This window comes from Pseudonaja textilis, chromosome 3 (assembly GCF_049901715.1).
Source record: "Pseudonaja textilis isolate UNSWEBS1 chromosome 3, rPseTex1.2, whole genome shotgun sequence".
NCBI classification, from domain to species: domain Eukaryota; kingdom Metazoa; phylum Chordata; class Lepidosauria; order Squamata; family Elapidae; genus Pseudonaja; species Pseudonaja textilis.
In genome coordinates, this window is record NC_141992.1 from 104637709 (window position 1) to 104664277 (window position 26569).

Genomic DNA, 26569 nt, shown 5'->3' on the forward strand with positions numbered 1-26569 from the left:
CAGGTGGTCAGTCAGGCAGTTCAGCAACACCTGTGCAAGGAACTTGCCTGTGATGGAAAGCAGTAATATTTCTCTATGATTATCACAGACTTATCGATTCCCTTTCCTCTTGTAGAGATGTATGGTGGATGCATCTTTCAGTTCCTTACGAATGGATCCTTGATTCCAGAAGAACTGGAACAGCAGAGTGAGTTTGTCGATAAGCACTGCACCGCCATCCTTATAGACTTCTGCTGGGATCATGTCAGATCCTGGGGCCTTGCCACTGGACAGCTGGCTGATGGCCTGTAGGGTTTCAGTCTTTGATGGTGGGGCATCCAGGCTGTGGTTGATATCCACCTGGGACATTCTGTTGATCGCATCATTGTTGGTGGAAGATGGGTGGTTCAGTACAGATTGGAAGTGCTCAGCCCAACGCTGTAGAATCAGAGTCTTCTCAGTAATGAGAGTTGCACCATTTGAGTCTAATAGAGGGGAACTCCTTGAGGTCTGAGGTCCATACAAGGATCTTAGGGCTTTGTAGAACCATTTGGCATTGTTTCTATCAGCAGACTTCTGAATTTCATCTGCTTTGGCACTCAACTAGGAGTCCTGCATCTTGTGAAGCTTGCTCTGTATGGTCCTGCAAGTGTTGTTGAAGACATTCTCCTTAGCTGTTGATGATGGGTCATTCTGATAAACACGGTGAAGGTGGTGCTTTTCAGCAAGCAGGGCCTTGATCTCTTCATCGTTTTCATCAAACCAAACCTGCTGTTTCCTGTATTAGGGTCCAAGAAGTGTAGAAGAGTGCACAGTATCGTGGAAGCAGTCCCAGTCCTTCTCAACATTTCCTTCTAACTTGCAGCTCTGAGAGTTGGTTGTCAAGATCTTCTGCTAGTGAAGCCGCTGTGTTGAGGTTCCTCAGTTTACTGACGTTAATCCGTTTCATCACATCTTTGTTTCCCTGCAGATGTCTCTTTGGCTTGATGTGAAAGCTTAATTTGGAGATGATGAGTCTATGGTCAGTCCAACAGTCAGCACTTGGCATGGTCTTGGTCACCCATACATCCTATCTGTCTTTCCTCTGCATGATGACATACTCAATAAGATGCCAGTGCTCTGGGCATGGGTGCATCCAGGACAACTTTTTGCGAGTGAGCAGGCGAAAGATGGTATTGGTGATGATCAGATCATGTGTCACATATGTCTTCAGTAGTAATAGGCTATTGCTGTTACATTTTCTGATTCTATTTTTTCCAATGATGCCATCTCAGGCAGAATGATAGTTCCTACTTTTGCTTTGAAATTGCCAAGTAGAGTCAGCCTGTCGGTGCGCTTCCTGGATGAGAGTAGGGCATTGAAACCTTCATAAAACTTGTCCTTTACTTCATCTGGATTCATCTTTGTGGGTGTGTAGGTGCTGATCACTGTGGCTTGCTTTCCACTTGGTAGTGGGAGATGCAGTGTCATGAGTCATTTGTTCACGCCCTTGGGAAGACTGGCAAGTTTGCAGACAAGATGATTCCTAACTGCAAAACTAACTCCAGATTCACAGCGTTCATTACTGCTGTGTCCACTTCAGAAGAATGTATAACCACCTCCTGTTTCTGTGAACTTAATTTTGCTGGCTAGATGAGTTTAACCCGGGGATGCAATATCAATGTTAAATCTTGCAACCTCTCTGGTGACCAGGGCTGTTCTTCTTTCTGGTTGATCTACTAAGGGGTTGTCTTGAAGCATGCATACATTCCATGTGCCAATAGTGAGTGGTATCACTAAGTTTTCTTTGAAGTTTTGTTATTGCACCATATGAAATGGGATCCCCTCTACCCCTGGTAAGCTGGCCAGGATTCTATGAAGCAACAATGTTTAGGGCACCTTTTTTAGCCCCTTCCTCTTACTACGGAGGTGAGCAGTATAGTCCTAAAGAGGGCTGCCAAAGCCAACTGTTGCTTTGGTCAGCAAGAAGACGACCATTAGATCTGAGCTGCCTATGTGCAGGTCTGCGGCTACAGCTCCCGGTGTATCCACACCTGCTACTTCATCACTCACCCATCACCACAGGACTTTGAAGGTTTATGGGAGTTGGGGGATGTCAAGACTTGCATATGAATTGGATTAAAGTAAGGGAGAAGTGTGCATAGTCAGTATCTCTCTCTTCCCAGATTCCATCTTGCTCCAATGGCAGGACAAGAGTCGAGACAGTTGGAGATGGGCTGAGCACAGTGGTTGACCAGGGCGCCTTTCATGTCTTGCATAACCTCTTAGCATAACCACATCACTTGCAGAGACCGCCTTCATGACCGTTGTTCTATTCTGGTAGATTTCATCTGCTCACTCCGCCAGAATCTGCCTCACATGCTTGGGATAAACAAGTCCCTCTCACTGAAGGTCAGTGACCCAACAGCTACTCTCAACCTGGTTTGGTCAAAACTATTGCCCGGGGTATGGCTGCTGCACATTCTACAGCTACTAGGAGCCACAGATGAGAGCTGAGTGACAGGTGGGGATCAAAGGTGGATGAGCTGCCCTAAAAGAACACAACCTGTCCCTACACCAGAGGTGTTACCCCTCCCTGAACATTCCATACACCCCAGATATCAACTGGGAGATAGCAATAGCACTTAGACTTATATGCCACTTCACAGTGCTTTTACAGCCCTCTCTAAGCACTTTACAGAGTCAGCATATTGCCCTCAAGAATCTGGATCCTCATTTTATCCATCTTGGAAGGATGGAAGACTGAGTCAACCTTGAGCCTGATGAGATTCAATATGCCAAATTGCAGAGCCAGTAGTCAACAGAAATATCCTGCAGTACTGCATTCTAACCACTGTACCACAGTGGCTCTAACATTATTTTCAAAATGAAAAACATTGTAAAAATTAATTCAATTGTTTTATATAATCATCTGAAAATATAATTAAGGTTGGGTTCAAAAAAACATAATGCTGCTTAAATCACAGATGGGGATAACTTTAAGACTGATGGTAGAATGGATCTACTATTTATATAGGACATTCTGTTGCACAGAGTTCCCAAGGTGTCATTACAGTAACTGAGCTTGCATAAATAAAATAAGCACCAGAAACAAAAATAATGATATAATTTGTTCTTTATTTCTGTTAATTAGTTTAACACATAAAGATAAAATAAATTCAGATTACACAAAATTGAGTGAGATAGCTCAAGCCTTAGGAAGTAGAAATAAAACTTGAAAAACATCTTAGATGGGTTAGAAAAATTGATGAAAATAAAAGGAAATATCTAGTAAGTAAGGAATTTATTTGAATCAGAAGAATTCAATTTTACTTGTACAATTGTGCTTATTTTTTAGTTTTCTAGAAAATCTAAGCTTAAAACTGGGCCTGAATAATCTTAGCTTTCCCCTTCTCCCATGAGCTGTTCAGAGCATCCAGTAGTAGGAGGTGCTTGAGTCTCTGCATGTCTAGGCTGGGCTTAATTTGTAGAACCGCTCCTCCTCCTCCATGGGACTCCTCCCCAGTGTTCCCCAGTTTTGGCTCAGCCTCCTTGAGGAAAGGCAGTGCTTTTTGTTCTTCCTTGGCCGAAACAGGAAAATTATTCAGCAGGTTTGGAAATAGTCCAGTTTGTTTTTTCAAGCTTTTAGCCTCCAAATCACATTACGATCTCCTGATGTTAACTCTCTCCATCTGGCCATTGGAGATCATTTGCATTTTCAGGCAGCTCCGTTTCGTGCCCCGAAGTGGAGGGCGGCTTTGGCATCACTCCGAGCCCCCCCAACTGCTTGTTCTACCCCCTGCCATTGTGATTCCGCATTGCCTTTTTTTACATCGGCAATAGCGGCGTGGACATTTTCGCCCTCATCCAAGTCGTATCGTTTGATTTTTTTTCCCCTCAGAACACCATCTTGGTGTGGAAAGCATAAAAGCTTAATTCTTTCCACCCCTTTCCCAGCCATTTTTTAGCCACAAGGAGAAGTCGTCAGAGGCATTTTCTTCACACAGCGGGAGTTTGTTGTTGGGAAGCACGCACACACCAAAAGTAATGGCTGTTGTTTTGCTTTTGTTTTAAAGACTGCATGGCCGCGCTATTTGTAACTCAAGCTGTGTGAAGTAGTTCTCCTTCCCAATCAGGTTTCTCTTCAGATAACCTAAGGAATTATTACACCTCGTTTTCTTATTAGATTCTAGCCATCCATGCATTATTGTTGGCTTAACCCTCACAGCCTTATCCATCCAGTGGCACAACAGTGAGCACCCAAGCCCATGTCTGCCTGTGCAGGGAAGCTGTTGAAGGCCTCTCTTTATTATCTTGGCTTTTTCAGGAGTTCTTCATTTGGCTGTTTGGATCGTCACTATATCAAGCTGTTTTCTATTAATTTAGGTATATATATTTATAGCTATACATATTGGTGATTATCATCCACTATAATAATAATAATTTACAGATAATAAATATTTGGTATTAATATCTTAATAACAAAATATATCATTACTGTGATACGACTCATATATACATCTTTAACAAAAAAAAGAAGGGGATAAGATATTATCAGGGCAACTGGTCCCTTCTTGGATCAGGCCCCTGGGCGTGCCAACTGCCTCCACAGTATTGCTTTGAATAACGAGCATACTGCATTTCTTTCAATCAAAATGGCAGGTGGTAGTAGCTCTCAGACCTTAAGGGTCAAAGCTAAATCTCAGTGCAAATGTAAGCAGACAAAAGGTCATTCTAAAGCTTCAGAAAAGGATGCCAACAGGCCACCATAAAGCATTAGAAAAGCAAATAGATAAGTGTGCAAGGGAGGCACACGGCCTCACAGGACTTTCCGTCCCCCAACCCAGGACCGTCTACCTCTTCCCACCCTCTTCCTCTAGATCTCTCACTCTCATCCAGACGCAGCTTGATTCCCCTGAGTCAACAGGCCCAGTTACCTGGAACATTGACCATGCAAAGGGCTCCCGAAGCTACATTCACTCCAATGGCTGCTGGTCTTCGACAGGATGACATTCTTCCAGAGGAAGCCCCAGAGAGGATGAAGGTGTCGATGGAGCAGGCAATCCGCCAGGGAATAGAAGCAGGTCTTCAACACGTAGTTCTGACCAGGGAACATCCTGTAACTGCTGATTATGATTCTCAATCGCTAAGGTTGTTGACCAGGTGGGAGCAACACTATACCCAGGTACAGTTACAAGGGGAAGTGCTCCTCCAAGGGCCGACGGAGGAGGAGGAGGCGGAAGATGTGGATCAAATTGATCAAATGGAGCAGATTGAATCAGGATCAATACATGACAGTGACCAGGCCCTGTCGGAAGCGGACCCCTTAGAAAGGGGGATGTCTGAGGATGAGGGCCTTGTTCCCAATCAACCTGTATTTACAGGCTTATTCCGCCCACAACTATTCAGATCACTCTTGTTTAAGGCAAAAAACATTGCATGCCTGAACAGGTCGATCTCTTGTACCACTCCAACTCCTTCAGAAGAGGGACCAGAAGATCTAATTTTCAACCAACTGGTAGTCGAGACAGATGTGATTCCAGTTCCTCACATGTTTTCGGACCTGGTACAGAAATAGTGGGCGTCTGCAGCAGTGTACCCTGCCCCCATGGGATATGACAGGAAATATTTTAATTTGGCCCCTGATTTCTCAAAATTGTTGAATACTCCCGAGGTAGACAAACCTATAGTGGGATTAGCATCCTCGTCCTCCATTCCCAGTAAAGTGCTGGAGCCATTGAAGCCAGAGGAAAAATGGGCTGAGCTAGCCCTATGCAGGGCCCATCAGTCTGATGTGTGGGCCATCAGAGTAGCCACGGCCGCTTCCTTCTTTACCCGTTCTTCTCTCAGGTGGCTCCGTCTCTTATGGGAGCATGTCCCTAATTCCAACATTAGAGCGCACCAAGATATTGCAAAACTTATAGCAGCCGCTGAATTCTCAGCTGACGCAGCTCATCATGCGGTCAAGTTTTCATCCAGAGCCATTACTTCACATGTCACAGCGCGACGCTTATTATGGTTAAAACATTGGCAAGCGGACATTAAACACAATGCAATCTGGCTTCTTCTCCTTAGAGCTGCTCAGAGCATCCAGAAGTGGGTGATGCTTCAGTCTCTGCATTCATAGGCTGAGCTTAATTTTGAGGAACGCTCCTCCTCCTCCACGTGTCTCCTCCATAGCGTTCCCCAGTTTTTGCTCAGCCTCGTGCGAGACAGGCAGTGCATAGACTAGCTCCTTGGCCGATTCAGGATTTGTTGCCTTCAATCGCAATTTCTTCTGATTTCAGGTTCAATTTGTTTTCTCTCTCATTTAGCCCTGCACAAGTGGTCCATTTGTCTGCTATTCACCCTAGGGAAGTGCTGTTTTGCACCCCCATGGGTGGCAAGGGGGAGACCCAGTAGTGCCTTCATACTACCTCCCTTCCCAAAACATTACCCTGCCTTCCTTGTGTGCCGCTTTACCTTCCTTTCGCAGTTTGCGGCTTATTTTCAGTTCGGATTGCTTCATTTCAGTTTATTTCCCCCTGAGAACACCGTTCCAGCAGGGAAGGGATATTCCCCCCCCCTTCCCTGCTTCTCTCCAATTAAGAGCCTCGCTTGCTCTTGGAGGAGAAATCTGCACTGAGCTATCTGCGGAGCCCTCGCATCGTTGCGGCCGCCATCTTGAAAGCCTCGTGTCCGCCGCCATTTTGTTTGCACCTTTTACTTGCTGTGTGTGCCCTCCGCTTGACGTTACAGGACCTGTAGGCCTGTTTCCAAGTGATTTTCACCTCTCCCCTTGCATTGCAATTAAGGTTCTGACTCTTAACTTCGGAATAAATTGTTGGCTCCACCACAGCTCACTGTCAGCTGCGCAGTTGCAGCAGCAACCCACGCCCAGTGTTGCCTGGGAAGGAAGGTTGCTAAAGGCCCCTAGTTTTCCTCTGTTTTTCTGGGCCTCAGGCGTTCTCCTTTCAGCTGATTGGATTTGTTGTTTTTTTTGGCTAATTGGTTACCTTTAAAATAATAATAATAATAATAATAATAATAATAATAATAATAATTATTATTATTATTATTATTATTATTATTAAAATACGCACGGGGGTGAAATATTATCAGGGCTCCTGGTCTTGCTACAGATTGGTCCCTGGGCACGCCAACCGCCTTCAATCTGACTCATACCATATTCTGCAGTACTTGTATTCTCACAGAAATGGCAGAGTGTAATACTTCTAGAGGACCTTCTCTGAAGGCTAAATCTAAGACCCATCACTTGCACAGACAGGCTAAGGAGACCTCCAAAGCCTCCCAAAGGGATGCCCTGAGGTGCCATAGGGCCCTGGAGAAGGAGATTACCAGACGCTCAAAAGAGGCTCCTGTTTCAGTCCTCCCACCCTCCACTCCCGCTACATCTGCTCCCCCCCTCCAGATTTTTCCTCACTATCCAGGCACAGCTCGCCCTCTCAGGGCCATCAGGCACAGATTACTGGATCTCTGGCTAGAAGGGCTCCTGAAGCCACCTTCACGCCTACTGCTGCTGGCCTACGCCAAGAGGAATCGCTCATAGAGGAAGTCCCAGAGAAATTACGATCCTGGATGGAGCTGGCTATCCGCCAAGGCATTGCGGCTGGAATCCAGCAAATAGCCAGGCCTGGGCACTACATGGCAGCCTCGGAACACGAGTCTCAATTCGTAAGATCCATTCCCAGATCGGAACCGCTCCATGGACAGGTACACCTGCAGGGGGAGGTTCCCCCTACAGTAAGGGAGGAGGAGGAGGAAGAGGACCTAGATCTGATCAGGGAAGAAGAGGAGATTGACTTGGGGTCTTTGCAATACAGCGAACCCTTTTCTGAGGTGGACCCATTAGAAGGGGAGATGTCCGAGGACGAGGGTCTCACTCCTGACCAACCCGCCTTTGTGGGGGTATTCAAGCCACAATTATTCAAGTCCCTCCTTTTCAAGGCCAAGAATATTTCGGGCCTAAATACTCAGTCACCCTCTGATCCCACCCCTCTTGCTCCAGAAGGTCCAGAGGACTCCATCTTTAAATAGCCCGTAGTGGAGGCCGAGGTCATCCCAACTCCTCCCATTTTCTCTGACCTCGTGGTTAAGCAGTTGGCCTCTGCAGCGCCCCCCCTGCCCTGTCGGCCCATGATTAAAAAAAATTCAATCTGGACCCTGAATTTTCCAATTTATTGGGTACCGCTGAGGTTGATGAGCCCATCGTGGGTCTTGCTCTTCCTCCACCCTCAGCAACCCACTGGAGGCCCTGAGGCCGGAGGAGAAGCGGGCCGAGCTGGCTTTACGCCAAGCACACCAGTCAGATGCCTGGGCAATCAGATCAGCCACGGCCGCCTCTTTCTTCACCCGTTCATTCATTCACTGGCTCCGCCAGCTTAAACAACATGTTCCAGCATCCAATGTCAGAGCGCATTAGGACATCGCCAAGATCACGGCCACAGCTGAGTTCTCGGCCAATGCCACCTATCACATTGTTAAATTCTCCACCAGAGCGATTACATCACACATCACAGCCCACCGACTGCTCTGGCTGAAACATTGGCAGGCAGATCTTAAGAATAAGGTCAAATTGGCTTCTGTTCCCATCATGGGAAACAAATTGTTTGGACCGTCTTTGGACCCCCTCTTAGTGGAGGGTCGCAACAAGAAAAAATTTCTTCCTCCCTCACCCGGAGGTCAGAATCTAGAACTTCACAGCCCTTTTGTAGAGCTCCCTTTCGGCCCTTTTACCAGCCCCACTTCTCCCCTAGGTATCAAAGGCCCCCTCCCTTCGGGCCGGGTAACCCCCAGACAGGGCCGACTCATCTGACAGAAACAGAAGGGGTAGTAGCTATAAGAGGCCCTTTCGGGGACCAAGTAGCTGGCCCTTCCGGCGCTCCAGATAGGCCATACGACTCCATTCCCATTGGCGGGCGTCTTAAAGCCTTCCCCAACCAGTGGGACTCCTCTACTTCCGACGCCTGGGTCAGGGACACCATCAGGTTTGGCCTTGCCCTCAAGTTCCAGTCCACCCCCCCCCCGATTTCTTTATGCCATGTCCTCTCTCCAAGGACCGCACTAAGCGTACCCTCATGGATTCTGCTATCCAATACCTAATTGACGTAGAGGCCATCCAACTGGTCCCTCACGCACAACGAGGGAGGGGTTTCTACTCCCATTTGTTCGTAGTCCCAAAGCACTCGGGGGGATGGAAAGCGATACTGGACTTAAAGTGGCTTAACCACTATCTGGTATACCGTAAGTTCAAGATGCACACATTGCAATCTATCCTATTGGGAACTAGACAGGGGGACTGGTTGTCATCCATGGACCTGACAGAGGCATACCTACACATCGCCATCCGGCCCTCCCATCACAAATTTCTTCACTTTTGCTATAATAACCACCACTTTCAATACGTGGCACTTCCATTTGGTTTAGCCTCCGCCCCTAGAACCTTTACTAAGGTTCTAGCTGCGCTGGCGGCCCACCTCAGGACCCTCCCTGTGCGCCTTCAGTGTTACCTGGATGACATCCTCATTCTATCCCACTCTAAAGATCAAGCAGTCAGGGACACTCAGGTTACCCTAGCAGCTCTCTAGGAGCATGGGTTTCTTATCGATTGGAAGAAGAGCCAATTGTCCCCTTCCAACAGAATAACCCATCTGGGGATGGTGATTGACACTCTGAAAGGGAAGGTGTTCCTTTCTTCGGATAGACTTCTCAGTATCCAGAAATCCGTTAGAACCATCAGGCGTCTCAGGAGGGTTTCCCTTCTGCAATTATCACAATTACTGGGAAAAATGATTTCATGTATTTCCATTATTCCCTGGGCCCGTCTACATACCAGATCCCTCCAGTGGTTCCTGCTTCCATACCAGAGATCCGGCACAAGCAACTCAAAACTCAAGGTCAGGGTACCACCAAGGGTCCTCACGTCCCTCCTTTGGTGGAGCAAATCGTCCATCAACAAGGGCTGCCTCCTCAAGGAGCCCCAAAGACTTACCATCACCACAGATGCCAGTCTTTTCGGATGGGGCACTCATGTGCAGTCCCTCACATCACAGGGCAGATGGTCAGCGACAGAGTGACTATGCAACATAAACTGGCTGGAACTCCACGCCGTGCACCTGGCCCTTCGCAGCTTCCTCCCTCAGGTACATGGCCATCACATACTCATCCTCACAGACAATGTGATGGCCAAAGCCCACATAAACAAGCAGGGGGGCACACAATCATTACGATTGATGAGGGAAGCCGAGCGCCTCTGCCGTTGGGCGGAGTCCAACCTCCTTTCCATCAGGGCAGAACACATCTCGGGACTATCAAACATCCAGGCAGACTGGTTGAGCAGGGCTACCATAGACCAGTCAGAGTGGAGCCTCCACCCATCACTGTTCAAGGAGGCGGCATCCATATTCGGGCAACCGGTAGTGGACCTGTTTGCCTCCCCCCTCAATGCCCACCTTCCGAGGTTCTATTCAAGGTCCCCATCCCAAGGGGCAGAGAATCACAACGCGTTACGTTGTCCTTGGCCTATGGGACTACTGTACGCATTCCCCCCCTACCGCTAGTACCCAGGGTCATCCAGAAGTTGCTTCACGAGAAAGCAGAACTACTTCTCGTAACACCTTACTGGCCCTGGTTTGCGGACCTCCGCAGTCTCTCAGTGGCTCTGCCCTGGAGGATCCCATCAGACAGGATCTCTCTATCTCAGGGACCCCTTCTCCACCCGGACCCCCAATGGCTCCAACTAACTGTTTGGAGGTTGAGCGGGTCCACCTGAAGAGGGAAAAACCTGTCTAGCAGGGTCATTGACACTATACTAGCAGCCAGACGACCCTCAACTATAAGAATCTACAATGCCACATGGTCCATTTTTTGTAAATGGTGTGACAAGCTCCAAACTGACCCCGCTTCCCCCTCCATTGCCCAAGTTTTAGACTTCCTGCAGGAGGGACACAGTAAGGGGCTGTCTCCCAATACATTAAAACGACAGGTAGCAGCCTTATCAACGGTTATCTCCTGTGAGGGAGCTGATTCTCATCACCCCCGTATTCGGGCTTTTCTTAGAGGAGCCACCAATTTACACCCCCTGACTCTTCACCGGTACCCAACCTGAGACCTTAACAGAGTCCTTAACTCACTCACGAAACCCCCTTCGAGCCATTAAGGGAGTCATCTCTCCAGTTTCTAACATACAAGGTTGTCTTCCTTGTAGCGATTACATCAGCCCGTAGAATATCGGAGATTGCAGCCCTATCCATCAGAAAGGACCTCTGTGTATTTCACTCTGATCGAGTGGTCCTCTGGTCCTTTGCCCAAAGTCAATTCGGTTTTCCACAGAGCTCAGGAACTTATCCTTCCAAATTTTAGTCCTAAGCCATCACAGGAAAGGGAAAGGCAATGGCACACACTGGATGTGAGACGTGCATTGCGCATTTACATCAAACGCACAGAGTCCTTCTGAAAGTCAGAGGCCTTGTTTCTTTCCTTTCAACCCAAGACGCAAGGGCACAAGGTATCACCGTCCACCATAGGCCGTTGGATAAGGGCGGCAATTGCCAGATCATACCAGTCGCAGGCCTTGCAGGTACCTAGAGTTGTCACTGCTCATTCCACCAGGAGGGCAGCGACTTTGGCAGCTTGGGCCACCCAGGCACCAATAACCGAAATCTGCCGGGCAGCGACGTGAGCCTCCCCATCACCTTTTATCAGACACTATAAGATTGATATATTTGCCTTAGCTGAGGCTTCCTTTGGTAGAAGAGTTCTACAGAGGGTTTTTAAAGAACCCAAGGTGGCTACAGACCAGTTGGTGCCCCTCCCATAGGACAGGCCCAGCTTTGGTATGTCCCACTTCTGGATGCTCTGAGCAGCTCTAAGGAGAAGGGGCGTTGGTACTTACCTGATACGCCCGTTCTCTTTGAGCTGCGAAGAGCATCCAGCCCCAGCCAAATTTCACTGTCTGGTGGGGTCTTGTTCTGGCCAATGACAAATTAGTTAGTTAGGATGAGTGCACGAATTTTTTTCCTCTCGTCTTCGCAAAACTGGGGAACGCTATGGAGGAGACACGTGGAGGAGGAGGAGCGTTCCTCAATTCAAGCTCAGCCTATGAATGCAGAGACTGAAGCAACACCCACTTCTGGATGCTCTTCTCAGCTCAAAGAGAACGGGCGTATCAGGTAAGTACCAACGCCCCATCTCCTATTGTGGGAGACAGACTGTTTGGCCCTGCCCTCGACCCACTGCTAATCGAAACCCAAAACAAAAAGAAAATTCTACCTTCCCTTTTTCGGAAATCAGATTCTAGAAACCCTCAGTCCTTTCAGAGGGGATCCTTTCGGCCCTTTTATCAGGGACCCTTCTCACCCAGATACCAGAGACCCCCATCATTCAGACCAGGGCAGCAGCCAGGGAGGTCCAACGAGGATAGGAACAGAAGGGGTGGCCAATCCAAGAGATCCTTTCAAGGAGCAGGAAATAGGTCTTTCCGCCCAAGATAACTCCCTGGACCCGACTCCCATTGGTGGATGCCTTAGATTATTCGTGGACCAATGGGACTCCTCGATGTCTGATTCGTGGGTCAGAGACACAATCAGATTTGGCCTTGCGCTGGAGTTTCAATCCACTCCCCCAGACTTCTTTATGTCGTGCCCTCTTTCCAGAGATCCGGTTAAACACAATCTTATGGAAACAGCTATTCAACATCTACTGGACATACGAGTCATCCAACCAGCAGCTACCAACCAATGAGGGCAAGGTTTCTATTCACATCTTTTTGTTGTTCCCAAAAGTTCGGGGGGGTGGAGAGCAATATTAGATCTGAAACGTCTTAACCATTTCTTAGTATATCGCAAGTTTAAAATGCACACCCTGCAATCTATCTTACTTGGCATCAGAAAAGGTGACGTCCTTACGTCTATAGGTCTGACGGAGGCATACCTACATATTTCTATTCGGCCTTCCCACTATAAATTTTTGAGATCCTGTTATAATAACCACCATTTCAAATATGTAGCCCCTCCTTTCGGACTAGCTTCTGTCCCAGGACCTTCACAAAGGTTCTTGCAGCTCTCGCTGCTCATCTCTGAGGTATCCCTGTGTGACTCCAGTGTTACCTTGATGACATATTAATTTTGTCATCTTCCCATCATCAAGCAGTCAGAGATATTCAGACTACATTACAATCCTTACAACAACACGGGTTCTCAATCAATTGGGAAAAGAGTCATTTAACACCATCGACTCGATTAATCCATCTGGGGGCAGTCATAGATACGGTGGAAGTCTGGAGGTTGAGAGGAGACGTCTGAAGAGCGAAAAATTTTCCAACAGAGTTATCACCACCATCCAAGTTGCCAGATGCCCCTCAACATCCTGCATTTACAATGCCACGTGGTCCAGTTTCTGCAAATGGTGTACTAAGTCTCACATTGATCCCATCTCTCCATCAGTGGCTCAGATCCTAGAGTTTTTACAAGAGGGGTTTGACAAGGGATTATCACCTAATATGTTGAAAAGACAGGTGGCGGCCTTGGCATCAGTTGTCACTTGTGAGGGTCTACTGTCTCTTTCTCATCACCCACGCATGCAGTTTCCTTCGAGGAGCCACAAACTTACACCCGCCAGCAGTTCACCATTATCCCACTTGGGACGTTAACAAGGCCCTCATTGTACTCACCAAGTACCCTTTCGAACCCTTGAAATCATCAAGCCTCCAATTTCTGACGTATAAAGTAGTTTTCCTTGTAGCGATCACTTCCACTCGTCATATTTCGGAACTGGCAGCTTTGGTGATCAGACAGGACCTTTGCATTTTTCATTCTGACCAGGTGGTCCTTTGTCCTGATCCTACGTTTATACCCAAAATCAATTCAGCTTTTCACAGGACACAAGAGCTGATACTTCCTAATTTCTGTCCCCGGCCATCCCAAGGGTTGGAACTACAATGGCATTGGCTTGATGTGAGACGAGCATTGCAAATATATATTCACTGCACAGCAACTTTCAGAAAAACGGAAGCTTTATTTGTGTCGTTTCAGCTCAACACTCAGGGATGCAAGGCCTCATCTTCCACAATAGGTTGTTGGCTACAGGCTGCAATAGTGAAAACGTATCAGACTCAGTCACTATAGGTGCCCAGGGGCATAACAACTCATTCAACAAGGAGCGCCGCAACATCGTCAGCGTGGGCCACGCAGGCACCAATAACTGAAATTTGTCGAGCCGCAACCTGGGCCTCTCCATCGCCCTTCATTAGGCATTATAAAATAGATGTGTTTGCATCCGCTGAGGCCTCCTTTGGCAGAAGAGTTCTGTAACGGGTCCACAGGGACCAGGAGGAGAGTCCAAGCCAGACGGAGTCCCTCCCGTAGGACAGACCAAGCTTTGGTATGTCCCACTACTGGATGCTCTGAACAGCTCATGGGAGAAAGGGCATTGGTACTTACCTGACACACCCATTCTCTTTGAGCTGTGAAGAGCATCCAGCCCCATCCCTTTTCCATCTGGTGGACCCTCTTTCAGCCAACGAATTGTTAGGGCATTGAGGGCGAGGGTGTTTATTTCTCTCGTCTTCGCCAAAACTGGGGAACGCTGGGGAGGAGTCCCGTGGAGGAGGAGGAGCGTTACACAAATTAAGCCCAGCCTAGATGTGCAGAGAACTGAAGCACCTCCCACTACTGGATGCTCTTCACAGCTCAAAGAGAACAGGTGTGTCAGGTAAGTACCAACGCCCTTTCTCTTTATTCAAATACATCTTCCTTATTTTCATTCCATTTTCGCTCTCTCAGTTTCAAATAGGCAAGATTGTTTTTTAACTTGGAGCAGAAGGCGTTAGGCAGACCTTTTTCCTTAATAGAGCCGGAGCATGTCACATTGCTTGCTTTGAGGCAAAGCCAATGTGTTTTGGTTATCTGGGATGAAAGACCGAGAGAGAATTATCCTTACACATTGGCTATTGCTGAGAATAATGGAAATTGACATCCCATTGACTGAAAATTGGTCAGGTTGGAAAACACTGTTCTGTTTCTAGGTTTAAATTGGTTTACTTTTAAAGATGCTGAGCTTGTCAGTTGGAGAGCTGATAGCTCAGGTTCAAGACCTGAGTTCCATGCAATGGGGTGAACTTCCATTACTTGCACCAGCTCCTATCCAGCTAGCAGTTCAAAAGCATGCAAATGTAAGTAGATTAATAGGTGCTACTTTGGTGGGAAGGTAACAGCTTAAATTGTGCCTTTGGCATATAGCCATGCTGGCCACATGACCATGGAAATTGTCTTCAGACAGTGCTGGCTCCCTCAGCCAAGAAAGTGAGATGAGTAGCATCCCCTAGAGTCAGATATGACTGACAGGGAAAACTTTACCATTACCTTTTACTTTAAAAAAACCATTTAAACCTAAATTACATCATAACTTTTATGATAGTTATTATTTGCTCTCTGGGAATATAATTCAGGAATGGCCACTCCAAAAATGTGTTCCTTGTTATGCCCTCATGTCTAAGTGACAAACTACATATTATTGCAGAAATGTATCTAGTTTGTTGCTTACTCAAAATTCAGAATAGTGTTCTATATCTGCCTTCTGATTGAGATTGTTGTTAGTTGCAAAGTTGTGTCCGACCCATCGCGACACCATGGACAACATTCCTCCAGGCCTTCTACTATCCTCCGGAGTCCATTTAAGCTCATGCCTAGAGCTTCAGTGACTCCATCCAACCACCTCATTCTCTGCCGTCCCCTTCTTCTATTGCCCTCAATCTTTCCCCACATTAGGCTCTTCTCCAGTGAGTCCTTCCTTCTTATTAGGTAGTCAAAGTATTTGAGTTTCATCTTCAGGATCTGGCCTTCTAAAGAGCAGTCAGGGTTGATCTCCTTTAGGACTGGCCGGTTTGATCACCTTGCAGTCCAAGGGACTCACAGGAGTCTTCTCTAACACCATAATCCAAAGGCCTCGATTCTTTGGCACTCAGCCTTTCTTAGGGTCCAACTTTCACAGCCATACATTGCACCTGGGAAAACCATAGCCTTGATTATACACATATTTGTTGGCAGGGTGATGTCTCTGCTTTTTAATATGCTGTCTAGATTTGCCATAGCTTTCCTCCCAGGAACAAGCGTCTTTTAATTTCTTGGCTGTAGTCCCAATCTTGATCTTGGAGCCCAGGAAAATAAAATCTGTCACTACCTCCATTTTTGCCCCAACTATTTGCCAGGAATCGAGAGGGCCGGATGCCATGATCTTAGTTTTCTTAATGTTAAGTTTCAAGCCAACTTTTGCACTCTCCTTCTTCAGCCACCTCAAGAGGCTCTTTAGTTCCTCTTCACTTTCTGCCATTAGAGTGGTATCATCTGCATAACTGAGGTTGTTGATATTTCTCCTGGCAATCTTAATTCAAACTTTTGATTCAAATAGCTCCGCCTTTCTCATGATGTGTGCTGCATATAAGTTAAATAGGCAGGACAACAGTATACAGCCTTGCCGGACTCCTTTCCCAATTTTGAACCAATCAGTGGTTCCATGTCCAGTTCTCACTGCTGCTTCTTGACTTGCATATAAGTTTCTCAAGAGACAAATAAGATGGTCTGGTACTCCCATCTCTTTAAGAACTTGCCACAATTTGTTGTGATCCACACAATCAAAGGTTTTAGCATAGTCAATGAAGCAGAAGTAGATGTGGTTTTGGAAGTCCCTAGCTTTCTCCATGATCCAGCGCAGCGGTCGCCAACCAGTGGGCCATGGCCACTGGTGGGCCATGAGAAAATTTTTGGTGGGCCACAGAGAAATCTCACCCCCAGAGCACTTCCCCAAAGCAATTAATCCAGGCTGCGCAGAAACACAAGGCTGCACAGCCCACATGGCCCCCGGGAACGCTCCCCCTGCCCACTCACTCCTTACCCGGCAAACTTGCCTGCTAAATTGCTATTTTTCCTTTTTCCAACCATCATCTGTTCTGCTGTGCCGGGAGATTTAGATTAGCTAGGAAGCCGGAAATGGTTGGATTTCTTGCTTTCTAGCTAGTCTTTAGATCTTTGGCTCTGCTTTTAAGCACAGCCGAACCTCCCTTAGGACTGAAGATTCTATTATTTAGTGCAGACTCATGGCAAGCAAATTTGAGAGACTGAGCTAGCCGATGGCAGATAGATATGAATGATTGATGATGGTTGAATGATTCTGTGAGCAACTCAATCTGCCTGTCTGCTTCTCCTGATTTTGGGTAAAAGTTGCTCTTTTTTAATAAAAAAATCAATATTTACATACATGGTGTGTTCTGAATTAATTTTATGAATTTGCTTGCAAGCAAATTTTATTTGACAGACTGAGCTAGACGATGGCAGATAGATAGATATTGGAATGAATCTGTGATTCTGTGAGCAATTCAATCTGCCTGCCTACTTTGGCTGATTTTGGGTAAAAGTTACTCTTTTTTATAAAAAATTTAATATTTATATAAATATTGATAATATTTACATACAAGCCATGCCCAGCCAGTCACATGACCACCAAGCCACACCCACAAATTAGGCCATGCCCATAGAACTGGTTAGTGGTCCCTGGAATTTAAAATTATGAGTTTGGTGGTCCCTGAGGTCCAAAAGGTTGGCAACCCCTGATCCAGCATATGTTGGCAATTTGATCTCTAGTTCCTCTGCCTCTTTGAAATCTTGCCTGTACTTCTGGTAATTCTCGATCCACATACTGCTGGAGCCTGTAGGGTTTGTAGCATAACTTTACTAGCATGTAAAATGAATGCAATAGTGTGGTAGTTTGAACATTCTTTGGCATTGTCCTTCTTTGGAATTGGAATGTAAACTGACCTTTTCCAATCCTGTGGCCACTGTTGAGTTTTCCAAATTTGCTGGCAAATTGAGTATAGAACTTTTACTGCATCGTCTTTTAAGATTTTGAATAGCTCAGCTAGAATACTGTCACCTCCATTAGCTTTGTTGTTGCTCAGATTTCCTTAGACCCATTTGACTTCTAATTCTAGGATGTCTGACTCTAGGTCAGTGACCACCCCGTCGTGGTTATCAGGGACGTTAAGCTCATTCTTGTATAGTTCTGTGTAAGTTTGCCATTTTCTGTATTTACAGAGGTAGATAAACTCAACAAAACATCCATAACAAAGTACTTTTATTGGTTCATCAGGTATCCTCATAACTCACATTTGTGATGAAGTTCTTCTTTAATGGCCAATCCTTTCCATATCTGTCTTGTAGGTAAAAGATGGTTATCTCCTAACCCATCTCATAGCGATAGAAAGCAGCTGCCATGAGATAGGAAATTCAGGCAAAAGTGAGGAAAACTCCCCCATCCCATCAAGGGTTAAATTAGTGACCAATCAGGATTATAGATGTAGCCACGTGACATGAACTACATTTCCCAGGATACCTTTAACTACATTTATCATGATGCATTCCGTTAAGGGAACAGCTCATAATTCCTAAGTAACTATCCAATTCCCATAGACTGGCTGGGACAGCACATGCCACCTCTTCTTAATCTCTTCTGCCTCTGTTAGGTCCCGGCCATTTTGGTCTTTTATCATGCCCATCTTTGCATGAAACATTCCCTTCAATCTCAAATCTTGTTGAAGAGATCTCTGGTCCTCCCTATTTTATTGTTTATTCTGTTTCTTTGCACTGTTAATTTAAGAAAGCATTCTTTTCTCTTCTAGCTATTCTCTGGAATTCTGCATTCAATTGGGTGTATCTTTCTCTTTCTCCCTTACCTTTCGCTTCCCTTCTTTCTTCAGCTCTGATTGAGATAGAAGTTTATAAATGTGGATTAGGTAAGTCTACGAGGATGTACATTTCTATATATAAATTCAGAATGAATAGCTTAAAATCAAATGCAGCTTCTGAACCGTGGAGTACAATATTCAGTGGACTGATTTGCAAATTTGGAAGACTCATCTGTGATTCTTTCCACATCACTAAAGAGCAAGACTCCAAAGTTTAAAAGAAGAATATAGGAAAATGGACTCTTTGGGAGCAGATTGTCTAATTATGTTGAGACAATATGTTAGCTACAGGAATGAGAGAAAACCAAAGCTTTAGTAGCACATAGAAGAAAATGGATTATTACCGAACTTGACACAGGTTTAAACTGCAACTAGATTATTGGTACTTTATCTAGTTGAATATTAAGAGACAGCATAGATCTTTTTCTGCAGGAAAGCTGTTAGCCTTGGTCTTCAGATGGGATGTTCTTATTGCCTTTTTTCTCTACTTTGCAGAGTCAAGCCATGCGCATTGTCAGAACAGTGGGGCAAGCATTTGAAGTCTGCCATAAATTGAGCCTTCAGCATACACAGCAGAATGCTGATGGCCAAGAGGACAGTCATAGTGAAAAGAGCAGCGAGGATTTGGAAGCATCAGGTAAAAAGACAACAATGATGGGAAAGGTTCTGTCTTTCTACAAACAGAAAACTGAAGTCTAGACAGATAGAAAAAGAAATGGCAAACATTTATTTGAGTAAAGAATGGGCTCGACTTGCCCAGAGCAGGTTGAAAAATGCCCTCACCCCTTGCATACAGAACTGAAAGAGTAGATCTAATCTTTCTCTGCATGGAATTAATCTTTCTCTGTGGGCCTACTGGGACTTCACTTTTGACTCTCCTAAACCAGATGTTAGGACCTTATCTTAGAGCCTGCCTAAATTGCTGTCATAATTGGCAGTGGTCCGACTCGCAAATCTAAGAAAAGTAGATACTATCAGGAACCTTTAAATTCCGAAAGCAAAACTTTATTGGATATACCATTTTAGCACTGAAGAATCAAAACCAACTCTGGTTTTCCCGTGCAATGCTTGTATAGTTAAACAGTACCTTCCCCTTCTCCCCATCCCGATTTGATCATGTTGTCCAATTATGAATCATCCATTTGTTTTGGGAACAGTTCACTCCTCTGTTGGACACCTGCATCCTTAGTGGGATCTTGTCTCTCTTGTCTCTGGAGCATCTGCATTCTTCTTTCCACCCAGTTCGTTGGCAAGTTGAATAGCAAAACTTAAATGGTTCAAAAGTGGTTCAACCTTAACAATAATTTTTGCTACCAATAATTTTTCACAGCCTCTGGTTTGACTGAACCTGAACCTGTCAACACTACTGAGGAAACAGACATTGATGCTGTGGACATCAGACGACCAGGGAGTGATCACTTGGAATTTACCAGGGGGGTGACAGATCTTGACGCTGTTGGTAAAAAGACGTCTGGTCTTCTTTGCATCAAGGTATATGTATGCTTGTTAGTGTTGCTTATGTTCAAAGAATGCAGCTCTAAGAAAAGTATAGCCTTTGCCTTTTATAGAATCAAAAGTCTAACTGACATATGGTCCACTACCTTCCGTACGCTATTCTAATCCTAAAGTGAAAGGCAAATCAAATCAAATTATTATATTCTTGAATTGAAAAACTGATTTTTTCTTACATTGTTCATGATAAATATTTCATTTCATTAATAGGAATTATCCATTTATATTTCATTTGTGGGGAATATGAGAAATATATCATTCATAGGAAATAAATTGACCCTACTCAGTAGAGCCTTTTCCAAAGGAATGTTATTGTGATACATGTCAGCTCATTCCCAGTGTTCTCAGCAAATGATCTCTATTTTTGATGCCATACAATATTTGAAAACTTTGTACTTCAGAAGCACAGTTTTTTTCTGTTTCACTGCCAGATGTCTCCCCCTTTGCCCTCTCCATCTCCTCCTCCATTTGATATTGGCAGGAAACAATGATATTTTAAAGTCAGTCTCTGATGTTTAAGTTGGTTACATACATAGATGACAAATTACTGGATACTTTTCATATTAGCCAGAATATCAGATCCTCTTGGATTGAGGCCTTGATGCATCGTTATGGTTCATGCTGTTACTTTTTTTTTAATTGGGTAAAGAAAATAATATGGATGGTTTCTCCAAAACTATGAATGAGCTGGAGTAGATTATCCTGGTTAGCTGTACTTGCTGAGTTATGTGAGCACTGGAATTTCTGTGGTCTCCTTCCTAAAGTAGAGTGTAACTCTGCTTTGATTGTGCGACTGTAGCTCCTCCTTTCTGCCTGTTGGGTAGGGAAGAATTATGTTTCTGAGAAATAAGAGATGTATACTGGGTATAGGAAAGTGTAAACTGAATCCTGCATTGATCACTGCATCTGCTTTTTTCGTAGGACTTGGTTCACAAAGAGAATATCCTCATGGCTTCTCATAAGATTCTTCTCCCTTCTTCAACCCAGTTGCCTGAGTCAGAGGTTCCTCTCTCTGCTCATCACCAAATGCAGTTTCTGCAACAGCTTTTGCAGCAGCAACAACAACAGACTCAATTTGCTGTGGCTCAGGTTATTGTCTATTTTGCAGGAAGATTTAATTAAAGAAAAGGCTGCATAGAAATCCTATACAAAATAATCTGAACCATGTTAGTGCATGAAATGTTCCAACCTGAGCTTAGCTAATAGCAGTTGCCTGTTCAATTGCGGTCCTTTAGCTAAGAAATTGCAAAAGATTTAAAGGAATAGAACCCTAGACCAGCAGTTTCAATGCCAACTTCATTGCATAGCTCTCGTGGAATATCTTTGTCTTTACTGCCAAGATAGTAATGAAAATTTAAGAATATTTGGTGGTGGTTGAGACAATGCAACATTTGTATTCTTACTTATGAACTGCTCTCTTGGCAGTTCTACTGAAGATTGATATCATTATGAATGTTGTTTTTATCTTTAAGCCAATATCTTGGCTTCTCTTTAATATCTAAGGAATCTGCAAAGCATTTGGTGGGTTGGATCTTCTCGGTCTTTTGTAGGCCCAGAAGACAGTTTCACTAGCTATCTCAGGGGAAGCAATCTTGAAGTATATTCAGCCTCCATTCATATCTATATTCAGAGTGTAGGTTTCTGACAGAAAGACAAATCTTTATTGTATGCTTCTCCCTGCAGCTATGTGCTTTTTGTCTGTGTCTGCAGGTACATCTGTTGAAAGACCAATTAGTTACAGAGGCAGCTGCCCGCCTTGAAGCCCAGGCTCGTGTACACCAGCTCTTGCTTCAGAATAAGGACCTTCTCCAGCATATATCACTTCTGGTGAAGCAAGTGCAGGAACTGGAGGCAAAACTGCTGGGATTCAACACCAGTAAGGACTTTTCCTCCTGTCTATAAGAACCATTTCTTTTCCTGTTTTAGTTTCTGTTCAGAAGACACTTTCCATTTGTCTTTAATGCTGTATTTTTCTTTACAGCAAATTATATCTGTACAAAATGTAAATTAATTGAATTACTTGAGGAAAAAGTAAAATGTCTATAGCAGGGGTGTCAAACTCAAGGCCCATCCATAGGGTGCTTAGATCTAGCCCACAGGGCCATCCTGGAAACAGTGAAGGACCGGCCCGTGGTGCCTCTGCCAGCATAAATGGAGCTAGGGAGGGCCATGCGTAGCCCACCCAAGCTCCATTTTTGGCTGCAACGGCTTCCTGCAACTCTCTGCTAGTGAAAATGGAGCTCGGGAGGGACACGCCAATGTTAAAGTTTGTCTGATGACCCAGGGCACAGCACAGAGGCAACACAGGCAGCTGACATTTTAAACCAGCGCTTTATTGCTCCAAATCCCCCCCCCACACACACACAAAATACTCCCATGTTCCTGGCAAGTCCCAGAACCAAAGGATGACATGCACACACACACACATGCCTCATGCACCCTCTGGGTACAAATAGTCCAGTCCAATACTGTGAGCACCACAGCTGCAAATAAGAAAATCCAGCAAGCAAGTTGAAAGAGTCCAGAAAGCCAAGAAGCAAGAAGGAATCCAGGAAAATTCAAACATCAGCACTTCAGTGGTAGTGGGTAGATGTTTTCAATGCAAATTGCATTTAGCCAACAGTAATCTACACATAGACAGAGGGACCCACCCTTTTTCTCCTGAAACAGTACAGGTGCTGCAATACGTGACTTTCTAGTTGAATGTGCAGAGGCTGCCCCTGCTACTGAGCCATCCAGTTGGCAGAACACTAAAGGGACCCTGAGTTCCCTGTGACACATCCTCAGTTTTTCCACTACACTAGGATTGGTTATAGTCAGTCAACGTCTTTGACTATAGACACTATTCGTTTTTTTAAAAAAAAACAGTTTTATTAGTTTTTAAAGACAAACCAAACAAACAAAACGTCAAAACATCCAACTTTTCCATAAGTATACAGTGTGTCGGTTGGTTTACCATTTTTTTTGTGCATCCATTTTGTAGTCTCAATTACAGTTACATTACATAATGACTCATATTATCAATCGAAAATTATATACCCCAGTATCACTATTAAACAATCATTTGACTATGATTTTATTCATTCATGCTTTACGAGATAGCTATAATTTACTTAGTTTAATAACAAATCATATAATCATACCAAATCTATCCTAAAAACATTTTATAAATATAATATCAAAGAAAAAAGAAAAAAATGTCTCTTTATATATTTATTATTATCTAAAATTCTAAATATTCTATTTATTGTGTTTTATCATCCAACCATTGATAGAAAAGATCCAAAATTTCATAAAATTGTTTATCCTCTTGTTCTCTAATTTCAAATGTCAATCTACTCATCTCAGCACATTCCAATATTTTCTTAATAATTTCTTCCTGCAATGGTATTTTCTCATTTTTCCAGTTTTTAGCAAATACAATCCTAGCCGCTGTTAATACATTTATAATCAGGTATTTCAAATCTTTATTATATGTATCAGGTAAGATTCCCAATAAAAAGATCTCTGGTTTCAAATCTATGTGTTTGTCATTTTTTCCAACCACATGCGAATTTTAGTCCAGTATTTTCTAGCATCCTCGCAAGTCCACCACATATGGTAATATGAGCCAGGTATCTGATGACATTTCCAGCATTTTTCAGATTTATTCTTTAACATTCTTGCTATTCTTGTCGGGGGAAGGTGCCACCTGTAAAACATCTTATACAAATTTTCTTTATAAGCTGTTGACATTGTCATTTTATAATTTTGAGACCACAATTTTTGCCATTTCTCTAAATCAATCCCATATCCAAAATTCTTTCCCCAAGCAATCATAGTTTCTTTAACTTGTTCTTCCTCTAATTTAATTTCTAGTAAATAACCATATAGTTTTTAAATCACCTTTTCATCAGTACCTGTCAAAATCTTATCTAAATCAGTCAATTTATCATAAAATCCCTCTGTCTTAAAATCTTCATCATATCTTGAATGTATTTGCGCATATGAAAACCAATTCATCTTTATACCTTGTTCCTCTAAGTTTTGCATTGATTTAAGTTCACCCTTTTCATCCAGTATTTCCCCATATCTAACTGTTTGTTCCTCCTTATAAATTATAGGATAGGAAAATGTTTCAATGGTCAATAACCAAACTGGAATTTTCAAATAACATTGTCTTTTGATCTCCCAATTCAACCACAAAGATTCCCGTATATGATATCTTCTAAAATAACCCTGTGTTTTAGTTCCCTTATACCATAGAAAAGCATGCCAACCCAACAACAAATCATGTCCTTCTAATGTCAACAATCTAGTCTTTCTTAGTGTTATCCATTCCTTGGCTCACATCAAGTTTGCAGCTTGATAGTGCAATTCCCAATTAGGCAAACCAAAACCTCCTCTAATTCTGGCATCTTGTAAAAGTTTTAACTTTATTCTCGCTTTCTTGCCTTGCCATATATACTTCAACACAATTTTATTTAAATCTTCAAAATAGTCTTTTCCAAGCCTAATTGGTATTGTTTGAAACAAGTATAAGATTCTGGGTAGGATATTCATCTTGATTGTGGAGATTCTCCCTATTAATGACAATTGTAGATTTTCCCATTTCATCAAGTCTGAGGCTATCTGTTGCTTAAGTTTAATGTAATTGTTCTCTTTTAATGTACTACATCTTGGTGTCAAATATATCCCCAAATACTTTACCTTGTTCGTAACTTGAATTTTCAATAGGTCTGCCAGTTCTTCTCTTTGTCTTAATAACATATTCTTTGTCAAGATCTTTGTTTTATCTTTATTTATTTTCAAACCTGCCACCTCACCATATGTCTCTATCTTTTCCAATAATTTTGGAGCTGTTTCTAAAAGGTCTTCCAAAATAAAGGCCAGATCATCCGCAAAGGCTTGCAATTTAAATTCTTCCTTTTTAATTTTCATTCCTTTTATACTTTTATCATCTCTAATATTTCTATTTAACACTTCCAAAGTCAATACAAATAGCAAAGGTGATAGAGGGCATCCTTGTCTTGTACCTTTTCTTATATTAATAAAATCTGTAAGTTCTTCCTCTATCATTACCTTTGCCATTTGCTTATGGTATATGGCTTCTATTGCTTGAATAAATTTTCTGGCAAAATCCATCTGTTCCAATAATAATAACATAAATCTCCAATTCATATTATCAAATGCCTTTTGGGCATCTAAGAATATCAAAGCCATTTGCTTTTCGGGATGTGCCTCATAATATTCCAAAGTGTCCAGGATTACTCTCATATTGTCCTTGATTTGTCTCTTTGGCAGGAATCCATTCTGAACTGGATGAATAAAGTTATTTAGACATTTTTTAAGTCTTTCTGCCAAAATTGAAGCAAAAATTTTATAGTCTGCATTTAGTAAAGAAATAGGTCTATAATTCTTGATTTGCGATGGATCAGCCTCTTCTTTTAGAATAAGTGTAATATAAGCCTCTGACCATGTTTTAGGTATCATCTTCTTTGACATAGCTTCATTCATGACTTCTAGCAATGGAATGCTTAATGATTCTTGTAGTGTTTTATAAAATTCTGCCGAAAGCCCATCTGGACCTGGTGCTTTCCTATTGTTTTGCTTCTTAAGTGCTTCAGTTAATTCCATCATTGTTATATTACTTTCTAACATTTTTTCAGTCTCTTTAGTTATTCTAGGTAGATTAGCATTCTGTAGATACTGTTTGACTTTTTCCTCATCAATATTCTCTTGCTTATACAGTTGCCCGTAGAGGTCTCGAATAATTTCCTTTTTCTCTTTATTACCATAGCAAACTTGACCTTGATCATTTATTAATTGTGATATTTTCCTTGATTCTTTCTCTTTTCTCAGTTTGTATGCTAACCATTTGCCTGGTTTATTTGCATCTTCAAAATAGTTCTGTTTAGCACTTCTAATTTTCTGTGCCAATTCTTCTTTCTCTATTAGATCCATTTTATGTTTAATTCTGTCCAATTTTAATTTAATATCTTTTTTCTGTGGCATTTTCTGTAGTTCTTTTTCAAGTCTTTTATGCTCATCTTCTAAAACTTTAATGGCTTGCCTTTTCCTGATATTCTTTTTTCTTATATAGTCTATTATCAAGCCTCTAGCATATGTCTTCATTGTGTCCCAGACATTCTGTATTGAAGTATCTTCTTTTTTATTTTCTCTAAAAAAAAGGGCAATTCTTTCTCCATCCATTGTGCAAAGTCTTTTTCCTTTAAGATAGTATTCTTTAACATCCATCTCGATCTTTTTTTTTGTCCTTTCCATTTAATTGTCGTTGGATTATGGTCTGTCCAAGTATTTGTTTCAATGTTTATTTCTTGAATGTTAGATATTAGTTCTGTTGAGATCCAAATCATATCTAATCTG

General features: G+C 43.3%; 1 protein-coding gene across 5 annotated transcripts in view; it reads left to right on the plus strand.

Moving 5' to 3' along the window:
- The window catches only part of LOC113438168 (carboxyl-terminal PDZ ligand of neuronal nitric oxide synthase protein), a 169164-nt gene that overhangs the window by 116656 nt on the left and 25939 nt on the right, over positions 1-26569 (plus strand). For 4 of the 5 annotated variants that reach the window (XM_087931995.1, XM_026703437.2, XM_087931993.1 and 1 more), the window contains 4 exons: positions 19187-19328; positions 20022-20182; positions 21125-21292; positions 21914-22079. In XM_087931995.1, the coding sequence (XP_087788121.1) occupies positions 19187-19328; positions 20022-20182; positions 21125-21292; positions 21914-22079 (637 nt within the window). The remainder of the gene's footprint in view (positions 1-19186; positions 19329-20021; positions 20183-21124; positions 21293-21913; positions 22080-26569) is intronic. The other variant, XM_026703438.2, reaches the window with a different exon arrangement.